The sequence below is a fragment of the Stigmatopora nigra genome, chromosome 1, assembly GCF_051989575.1.
Source record: "Stigmatopora nigra isolate UIUO_SnigA chromosome 1, RoL_Snig_1.1, whole genome shotgun sequence".
Classification (NCBI taxonomy): Eukaryota; Metazoa; Chordata; class Actinopteri; order Syngnathiformes; family Syngnathidae; genus Stigmatopora; species Stigmatopora nigra.
This window is the reverse complement of record NC_135508.1, coordinates 7,209,876-7,220,197: the sequence shown is the minus strand read 5'-3', so window position 1 is coordinate 7,220,197 and position 10,322 is coordinate 7,209,876. Positions and strand designations below refer to the sequence as shown.

The 10,322-nt window shown below is 38.6% G+C and overlaps 3 protein-coding genes across 5 annotated transcripts; 1 reads left to right on the top strand and 2 right to left on the bottom strand.

Moving 5' to 3' along the window:
• Positions 1-110: 110 nt before the first annotated feature.
• ankrd10a (ankyrin repeat domain 10a) lies at positions 111-2,868 on the bottom strand. Its single transcript, XM_077721670.1, has 6 exons — positions 2,445-2,868; positions 1,305-1,457; positions 1,122-1,213; positions 793-1,013; positions 666-725; positions 111-569 (listed from the first exon to the last, which is right to left on the bottom strand). The coding sequence occupies exons 1-6, from the start codon at positions 2,628-2,630 to the stop codon at positions 148-150; spliced, it is 1,134 nt and encodes a 377-aa protein (XP_077577796.1). The 5' UTR covers positions 2,631-2,868; the 3' UTR covers positions 111-147.
• hsf2bp (heat shock transcription factor 2 binding protein) lies at positions 2,262-7,521 on the top strand. 3 transcript variants are annotated; one of them, XM_077724382.1, is made up of 10 exons: positions 2,262-2,672; positions 2,801-2,917; positions 3,005-3,105; positions 3,681-3,816; positions 4,177-4,280; positions 4,372-4,521; positions 5,167-5,311; positions 5,418-5,535; positions 5,920-6,023; positions 6,672-7,521. In XM_077724382.1, the coding sequence occupies exons 3-10, from the start codon at positions 3,055-3,057 to the stop codon at positions 6,884-6,886; spliced, it is 1,023 nt and encodes a 340-aa protein (XP_077580508.1). In that variant the 5' UTR covers positions 2,262-2,672; positions 2,801-2,917; positions 3,005-3,054; the 3' UTR covers positions 6,887-7,521. The 3 variants fall into 3 exon arrangements, with proteins under 3 accessions (XP_077580508.1, XP_077579689.1, XP_077578956.1); XM_077723563.1 differs by having other exon boundaries at positions 2,750-2,917; XM_077722830.1 differs by having other exon boundaries at positions 2,262-2,917.
• cryaa (crystallin, alpha A) lies at positions 7,513-8,758 on the bottom strand. The gene is made up of 3 exons (XM_077725374.1): positions 8,402-8,758; positions 8,212-8,334; positions 7,513-8,149 (listed from the first exon to the last, which is right to left on the bottom strand). Exons 1-3 carry the CDS (start codon positions 8,597-8,599, stop codon positions 7,940-7,942), a joined length of 531 nt encoding a protein of 176 aa, XP_077581500.1. The 5' UTR covers positions 8,600-8,758; the 3' UTR covers positions 7,513-7,939.
• Positions 8,759-10,322: the final 1,564 nt, after the last annotated feature.

The window sequence follows — 10,322 nt, the reverse complement described above, 5'->3', positions numbered from 1 at the left end:
ACTTAAAAAACCCAAAAGTTGACTCATCGAGAACACGTAACCCACTTTTTTTTAAAGGAATGACATCAGTACGACAAATTATAATTCAAATTTATTAAAAAAAGGGGGGGTTGAATATTAACCTATTTAAAAAAAAAAGACTTGGCCTTATGAGTCCTGAGACGTATCCATGGCAGCTTCTGCATTTGGAAAGGAATTCAGACCAATGTGGTCTCTGTCAGACATCTCCTCTGCTGTGTCCCCGAAGCCATGGTAATGTCCATAACTGAGAAAATCCTCACAATCGGCTTCTAGAGGGTTTTGCCAGGTTGGGCAATGGGGCACGTAGCTTTTGGGGTTTTCTGTTAGATGCAGTGAGCCACACATGTCAGCTGAGTCGCGCTGGTTGTTGGGAGGTGAACATCCGTGCTGCCAAGATAGCCGTACGGAAATTTCATCGCATGTGGGAATGCTTTTCATTGGTTCATGATTATCAACAGGAGAGTGTGGAGGAATGCCGTCATGGACATCGCCAACATCTGCTGGTTGGAGTGGCCGAAATTTGAATCCCTTCACATGAAGAACATGACCTAGCAAAATGCAATTACAGCATTTGTCACTATATTGTACACATTGGTGTCTTTAATGTGGAAAAAAAACACCATTTGCTAATGCCGTCAACTCACTTCCACAACTTGACTCCATGCTGTCCTCAAGAGTAGAATGTGGCCTCTGCGGTAACAAATCTGAATGCAACAGACATTTATTAATCAATGGTCCATCTATGTTACTAATAAATGTAAACAGAGTTACCATTGCCCCTCCTTGCTTTCTTCATTTGACTATTCTCAAAAGTGCACTGCAGCCTCTTCCTACAAAGCGACCCGCGTTTCTCTCCATTCTTTTCTCCATTGCTTTGGAACCCACCCAGCTGCAGAAGGTGCTCCTGCAAATTGAGGATGAGGCGTAGGCAGTCATCTGACCTATGAGTACGTGCGAGGTCAGCTGCGGTTTCTCCGCTGGTGTTCCTTAAGCTGCACAGAAAATGGACACGCGTGAGTAGAAAGCTAAATACTGCCATTCCAAGGTGTAATTGTTGACTGAAGTGTTCTTTTACAAAACAACTTCAGTACTGTACTTACTGTAGTTGAGCACCGGCTATCAGCAGTACTTGGATGCACTCCATGGAAGCTGCTCTAGCAGCCTTGTGGATGGGAGCCTCACCAACAAAGTCCTAAAAAGACAGGTTCAAACTAGAAATATTATTTGTCTGGATAATGGTTGTATATAATTGTACATTACAGGTAACAACTATCACTCCTCACCTGCCGGTTGACATCTGCACCAGCCTGCAATAGCCACAAAACACAGTGTGGATGCCCACCAATGGCAGCTGTGTGTGTTGGTGTCTGGTTAAAGCGACTTGACACTGTGTTCACATCGCATCCCATCTGTACCAGGCGTATGAGACACTCCAACTGCAAGTATTTGGAGAAATTTTGAATTTTAAACAAGTGTAGTGATAATGTGATATAGTTCATTCTTTGAATTAAATTACATAGTAGTGTAATTAAGGTCTGTGGAACAGTGCACAAGCAGTGAGCCGATGAGACTGTGTTAAATTTGCATGTTTTTTTCCCCTTGGTACATTGCAAAAATATGTTATGACCTTTGCCCTCACAAAAACAGGTAGATCAATAATAATAAGTTTGTTTGAGAAAGCCAGAACCGACATTTGAACCCCAAATGGAAGAACTGTCATATAGAACACTGGATTTCTGTGCTGTTTCATACATTACGGCATGTAATTTAAATGTATTTATTTAATTCATTTATATATATGTTAAATTATCTATGATTTGTAAATTGCTGCTGTACAGGTTAAGTTTTGTTTTACATTAAAAACAATAAACTTTTGAGGTCAGAATTTTAAAATTACAACTACACAGCATTATGACAAAAATATGCACAACTGGTCATAATATCTAAAAATTGTCAGGGGGACGTATTTTGAATCACGTACAATATTCTGGTACGTAATTTATAAATACACATCTCGCAGCCGCATATGTATATCGTAGTACAGTATGTTGTGTACTTCAAGCTTTGGCGCCCAAAGATTCTATTGGCTCTGTAGAGTTTGCATTTCAGCCAATCACAGATTTAGTCTCCTTTTTTTTAATCAAATCGTTTGAATATCAAACTTTATTGTTCAAACAGAATTGCTTTCAATCGCGTTCAGTACTTAAATGGAAAACCCCCTCTTAATGTTATGCATGTTACTTTTAATAGTTTTTCACCAGACTATTGCTATATATTAGTAACGGTATCTCAGGAAACCGACTGTAAACTTGAACACGTTACTTTTTATTCTTTTTTCCTTTGCTTCTAACGGTACATGCGTGAAAAGTCGACAAAAACACACTAATATCCAACTTCCGTGAACTTGACGCAAAAGTCCGCACCTGTCCACGGCGAGCTGCCCAGTGAATTGGTGTCCAACCGTAGTAAGAGTCCTCGGCTCTTATTTGAGTGTGATGGTGGTCCAGTGATAGCAAAGCTCCAACATCTCCATCACGACAAGCGCGGTGAATGGGGAACATGGTCGTAAACACCTCATCGTCGTTTGGAAAGTCTCGTTCCATAGACATGAGTAAAGCTTGAATACTTCCCGTTTGTGTTTCCAAGTCAAGGTGAGCCGCCTATACACGTTTCACATTAATTCAAACACAAAGGAAGTCGCGTTAAGCTTTTCGACTCCGCTGGAAAGAAACAAACTCCGGACTGGAATTCGACCCCGTTCCTCTTTCGTTGGTGATAGAAGTGGAGAGAAAACCTGGAAATAGGAGCACGGCACTTTTTTTCAGAGTTCCTTTTAACTTCAGCGGGAATTTGATGTACAGGCTTGATAGTATTTTCTAGTACACGGCGTATTAAGGTACGGAAATTTTTAAGATGTGGTTTCCTTTTCTTTTTTTAACCAAAAATATGTATTAATTACTTGTGTTCTGCTATTGCTTTCCAGGAATTGTGAAATTAAAGCAAAACGAAAAAATACAGTCAACCTAGCATAGCATGGCTTCGCCATTTGAGGGGTCACCAATGCCTTTGTGTGATGAAACTAAGGTAAATGTGATGTCAAATTGATTTAAAATTCATTTTGTTGTTGTAATACAATAATGTCAAATTGCTATGAATTTCTTGGATTGAGTTTTGAAGATGCTGCTTGTGTCTTTAGTGGAGAAAAAAATGTACAACTCGAATTAGCTTTAGCAAAGTACAGAAAAAATCCTTTAAAAATAGGCTAGAAGACAGACAAATGTGTAAAATATATTTCAAATGAGTTCCATACTTCAACTCTAGCAAATGTCTTCCCTTTGAGCAGATTTCTCTGTTACTTTTTTTCATTCATTCAGTCATATTCTGAACTGCTTATCCTCACAAGGGTCGTAGGGGGAAATTTGCAGGGTCCAACCTGACTACCATGCATATTTTTTTGGAATGCGGGAGGAAACCGGAGTACCCGGAGAAAACCCACACAGGCCAAGGGAAAACATGTAAACTCCACACAAGAGGTCTGACCTGGATTTGAACCCAGGACCCCAAAACTCAGGCCAACGCTCTAACCACGCTGACATCTTTGACTTTTTCGATGGCAATATTTTTTAGAACTTCTCCAATGTCTGTCTTCTTCTCCTTAGGAGGGTTTTGTTCGAGTAAGAAAAAGAGACCTGGAAAAGTTAACCACGGAGGTCATGCAGTTAAGGGAGTTTCTGCCCAGAGTTCTGAACAGTGATTTGATTGACATGCTACACAAAAAGAGCGTGCCACAAACAGGTATGGTGTACTAAACTTTGACTCCTCTCATTTTACCTCAATCGCAATGTAATTCATCAATTTTTGTTGGAATTACTTAGTTGTAAAGACAGCTTTAGCTCTCCCTTTGTTGGATCCATTGGTTTATTTGTCTCGGTGACCTTTAACCCAACATCTCAAATTGATGAATGCATGACAACAAATGTGATAGATTTTTTTTTCATGTGATTTAAAAATAATAATAATATTCACAAACCTAATTTGTTTGGTCCTAACGTATTGTGTGAATGTAGCCAGATTAACATACAAATAAATGTTGTGTAAATCAAAATGACTATTGTTTTCAAGTGACCATTACTACGTGTGTGTATCCTTGAATAGCAAAGGATCATCTTAAACAAGAACACGACCATTTACAGCAAGAGTGTCTTCATCTGAAGTCCAGACTGGATGCATTGCAAATTGAATGTCAGAGGGAGAGAGAGGTGAGACCTCGAGGACCAGATCTGGACCGGGGGAATGTGAAACATTTGCTCTTTACTCAGTGTGTGTTTTGTATCAATTTCATGTGTGAAGGAAAAATTGCAGTTACGTGAGCAGCTTTGGCAGCGCGGAGATGAGTTGCAGCAACACACTGACTACTGCTTCAGTCTTGGTTCTGCTGTCTGCAGTATTCTCTGGAACTCTTCTTCAAAGGATGACATGGTTAAACAGTGGCTGGCTGATGTGAGACTTCTCTTTAGGCATGAGTGTGATAGTAGTGCAGCATACCCCACCATTTAATGGAAATAAGGATAGAAGTAGTTGACCCCCCCCCCCTCTAAAGGGTTTGTAAATGATACTTTCAAGCACTTGTATCAGACATTAATCACAGAAAAATTAGCTATGCATGTAATACATAAACACGTAATGCTATATTCTGGAAACCAAATTATTTTCCACATATTAATTTTCCATGATGCCCATATTTGTTATCAAAGCTTAATACACTAAGGCTCTCTCTTTAGAAAAAGATTTAAGAGTATTTATTGTAATGGTTTGCTCAGGAAAGCCCCTATTTTGGCATATGCAACCCTTTAGCAGGGAGTGAACAGTTTAAAATAGTAAAAGATTTCCTCAAAACCAACCAGAATTTGGCAAAACCATGTTCAGACTTGTAATACTCTATAACAGCCACTAGATATCCTCCTCAGCACTACATAAAACTGTTGTACGTAGTACTATATATCACTTACACGGTATGCCTACATTTACAATTATACACAGGTCACTTGTAGCACTTACTCAAACCGACAATATTGATTTAAATGTGTGGAGATTTTTTTTCTTTACATTAATTTTGTTTTCAATGTTTGTGTTTTTGTGGACTAGGGAGCCCTCCACGGCTTTCTGGTAGTTGCCACTCAAACTCTGGGCAGTTTTGCCAAGACTCTTCATGGGGATGTGAAGAGTCGATCTGGGGACTACAACACCCAAGAGTACCAGTTTGTTTTGGCATTAACTGGGACCATTACGAGTAAGATGCACCTATACACATGCACACAGGTGCTCTTCCTAGAAAATGTCAATGTATGGAAATAAACATGCACTTTTACCTCCTCTTTTTGCTTCTCGCCAATCAGACATAGCAGCTATAACCAGTGGGCGGGACTTGCTGTCTAGCTTTTCATGCGAGCTGTTGGATACACTGATCAAGCTGTTAGCGCTGATGAAACCTGGTGTATTTTCCAAACTGAAAGTGTATGTAAACAGCCCAGCACAGTATAATGTACTGGTGTCAAACCGATTTTTTATAAAGGGTCTTGTGGTTACACGTTTTCCTTCCAATTAAAGCTGGACCCCTTTTTACAAATATGATCTCTTAGAAATAAAATCAATTAGTTTCCGTCAGGTGATACATGTTCCAGCAGAACATGAATGCATAAATTGTTTGTGTTGTATTGGGTATGACGCAATCCAGTGCCCTTTTGGCCTTTGTGGAAGTGGTTAGACACCCTGGGTGTAATGTATTTAAAGCACGATAGTTGGTAATCTTCGATTTTAACAAGTTGATTTTCAGCATTCAAAGTTTCATATTGTGTTTGTTTTATGTTGGTTTTACTTATTGCTGTTGTTCTGCCACAGGTTGATGCTAATGGCACTCTATAACACCAGTATCAGTGTGAAAGGGCTGAGGTACATGATTGAGAATCCAGGGCTGCTACCTCTCATTAGGACTCTACTTGAAGGTAAATGGTCACAAGAAACAAACCTTTTTTTCATTCATTTATCTTCTGTACCGCTTATCCTCATGGGGGTTGCCGGGGTGCTGGAGGCTATCACAGCTAACTATAGGCAGGAGGCGGGCTAAACTCTAAAATGTATGCAGTGCCTTGATACGAATGTTATTTGAAAATATAGGAATGACTGGAAAACTATACAGCGGTATGGAAAATGAATTAATATACAGCAAAGGGATAAAATGAAATTATCTTATATTTTGAATTATCTTATATTTTGAATTATCTTATATTTTGAATTATCCTATATTTTGAATTATCTTATATTTTGAATTATCTTATATTTTGAATCATCTTATATTTTGAATCATCTTACATCATGTTATATTTTGAATTATCTTATATTTTGAATTATCTCATATTTTGAATCATCTTACATCATGTTATATTTTGAATTATCTTATATTTTGAATTATCTTATATTTTGAATCATCTTACATCATGTTATATTTTGAATTATCTTATATTTTGAATTATCTTATATTTTGAATTATGTGACATCTGATTATAAGTTGCTTGAAGTTAGTGCATTAGTGTCTATCAAATGTAGAACTATCATTTCTCACACTTTGGCGTATATATTTGTCTATGCAACAGACAGATCTTGGGAAGTTTGCCTCCACTCCCTGCGCCTCCTGCAGTCAATGCTACTGGAAGATGTAGCACTGCGTCGGCTTGGCGCCGATCTGCTGGATTCGGAACTTCAGGCTCGTATTAGTATTTTCACTTCCAGTGTTCAACCCAGCTTGAGACAGTTAGCTACGCAGATCTTGGCAGACTTCCAAGTGCTCACGCAGGTAAAATGTTCTTAATTGGTAGTGGGATTGCTAATGAGTGCTATTTGTAGCTGGTAATGAACCTACTTAAATAGCACTAATTGATAAAACGATGGCTTTGTTCAAAAGCATTTTTTGGAGAGAAAAAAATTGAAATTGACGTTTTTTTTTCTTCAATTTGATTGAATGGGTTTTCTAGTGTTTTAACCAATTTAAGGTTTAACACCTAGGAGGCGACTGACTGAGTGGTTCACATTAAAATTCTAAGATTGAGGGTTCAATCCCTGGTTCGTTTCTCCTGAATACATTAACACTAATGTGATAGATCCATCCACAAGTTAGTAATTAAAATTATAAAACAATTTGGTATTATTGGAACATTGGAAAAATTTGTGAAAATATCACAGAATTGGCATGTGAACTAAAACGTTGTTGTAAACAGAACAAACAGTCACAATTCTGATGTTATAGTGTTGTTGTCCTGTTTGTCCTCTATTTTCTCCCATTTTGTTCTTGTTTGGGAAGAGGCGACAATTATTGCGTACATATGAATATAGTGTATAAAAGAAAGTATTTTGTGTCATGTTCTGTAACTGTGACTCGTTCAGTATATCGTCATTTTGTAAAGTTCTAAACATATGCAAAGAAAATTAAACAGCAAGTTTGCAGTGCTTTGTTTAATTTCAAATCATTTCACATAATTCTTTAGGGATATCGATAACACCAGGGTAGCCATTTGTTAATTTTGCAGCTTTATAAAGATTTTTCGTTAGCATTAATTTTTCAGTATCAAGGTAGCCAAGGAAACAAGGCATAGACTCAAAGACAGGCTATATTTTTAGAAATTGGTGACAAGATTTGTGTGATATTACCTATAGGCCAAACAGTCATGGGGACTTTAATTTCACCGCTGTCACCAAGATGTTTTTTTTGTTAAAATCAGGCTACTACTGATGCTCTATGAATATGCAAAGAATAATCATGAGAGAAAAGAATGAAGCAAAAAATGACTCTTAGGTAAAGAAGTAAGAATGAGTGGAGGATAGGAAGCTCCCATCCCTTTTTGGTCGACGCCCACCACTCAAGACTTTAGGAAGAGGCAGCGGCGTTGGGCTTGTCGTCACGAGTGACGGGGATGTTACGCTCGCTACGGCCGGAGTCGTTTCCTCCGCTGACCTTTGGCCCGGTTAGGGTCAGCAGGCCGTCAGCAGAGAGGGTGCAGGTGATGGAGGATTGCTCCACGCTGGATGGGAGGCGGTAACGGCGGTGAAACTCACGGGAGATGTAACCGTGGTCATCCTGGAAGACAGATGGGTTAAATCTGAGTAATCTGCAGAAATTATGCAGTAGCTACGACTCACCTGTCTTTCTCCGTGCTTGCCCTGAATCTCTACATAGTCGTCAGTAATCTTCACACTCAGCTCATCAGGAGAAAAGTGTTTGACGTCCAGGTAGACCGTGAACTTATCCCTGTCGGATCTGACCTAGGGAATGTATTTGCAGAGAAAATTAGAATTGAATAGAAGATGAGAAATGCCGATTAGCTGTTACCTCTGACATTCCAGAGTTGGAGGAATCCAAAAAGCTACGAAAGAGTGACTGTCTGTAATAGGGACTGATAGTAGAGGCAGTATAAGGCAAGATGTCATAATCGAACATGCCTTCGCCAAAGAACTGGTCAAAGAGGCGAGCTGGGTACATGGAGCCCAGTGCGCGTCTAAACCAAGGGTGCTGGATGGCAATATCCATAATGACTGCAGAGAGGTTTTTGTCTGGTAGAGTTAGGCTTGGATGAGATGAACAAATGTGGCTGCCCTTAGAGTCCAGCAGGTGAAGAGCGCGATCAAAAAACGACAAAAATGAAAAGAGCGAGTGGAAAGGATTGACTAGGGTGTTTTCCTCTCAACGGTCGCATCCTCTTTATATACGTAAGAACCAGAAAGAGAGGCTTTAGCTACGATCCCTCTGGAATGGCATTATGTCATGTTGTATTTAGCACATTCAGCAGAATTTGAGTTGAGGACGGACAGACAGGGGAGGGGATGGGAGGTGGTTCATGGTCCAGAGGCTGGCGTGACTCCGTGCCACCTACAACGCCAGACACCCACAGCTGCCAATACAAACTATGCCTGATGTGGAAGGCAGGGCCAATACAATAAGCCCAGGAAGCAACTTGCAGTTTGGTATTGTTCTGTATGGGTGCCCGCGCCAAGAGTAGATTTAGAGAGCTAGTTGGGCAATGGGGAATGAGATTCAATGAAAAGAAATGGTAAAAAAAAATAAGAATAATAAAATATTGCTATATAAAGTCAGAGCTGTATTTGCATGTACAATTGGATCATTGTTTTAAATCTTTTCATTCGGTTTGTTGGTAAATCCTTTACAACTGTCTAATTTTTTTTTTAGTTAGTTTGTTGCTACTTGTTGTGGTGCATTTAATTAAAACAATCACAAAGGTGGTTCGCAGAAGTAAGCATAAAATCTGATACATTAGAAAAAAAAAACTCAAAAGCTTGGTCAGAAAATGTGGTGAACCTTTTTAAAGGGTAAATATGATGATGATGATGATATGGCATGATATATGTTTAGGCTGTCACTGACCCTTGTCTACACATTGGCTAGTTTATGGAAAAGGTTACTCCCACTCGTGCACACACAAGAGACAGGGGGGAAGTCAGGTGCCATTACTGAGCCATGTTATCTCAAACAGTAGGTATAGTAGCTCCTCTCAGCAAATCACTCTGCTTTCACCAGATTTTCTTCTTTTTTCCCCATTTTTTAATGTTTTATTAGTCTTAGCTACGGGCAAATATCAACGCATTAAGATAGACTTTATTTATATTGCTTGTACTCGTATTATATGATCTTCCAATTTATTTCAGATTTTTTGGCAGTAAAACAATGCAAATTCGAAACATTATGGTAATAAATGAATACCTACTGAGAAAAGTAATTTTATTGAAAGTTAAGGTTCATTTGTTTCTTTGTCAGGATAAAAAGATGTGACTTTGTTTTTCCTCATTCTTGTTCAAAATACCGTGTCAATTTTTCAGTGAAATTAAACAGTCCACAAATTGTTCTAAATTGTAAGTTTACCATTTTTAAGAATGGTTTAAGCACTCTATCATCTTATGTTGGAGATTTTGGGGGAAGCTAAAATAAAATAAAATATTTATACTATGTTTCAGGTATGAAGGCATTTAGAAAATATGAATGTTTTTTTTCTTATATGCAAATTTTGCTTGTTAAAACAATTTAGTCCAGTTTTACTACTGTGTGCTTCATTGCCTTAATTTAAAGCTATCAACCCCCACTAAAAATAAGAAAACAAATATTAAAATTAGCTTTATTATTATTATTTTTTTTAAAGACAGTTTAATTCCCATGCCTGCTTCCCCAATAGTGGCATTAGGCTAATCCTGAAGGGCTTTGGCTTCCTTATACAGGGGCTTAGTTGCCCTACGTACTCATG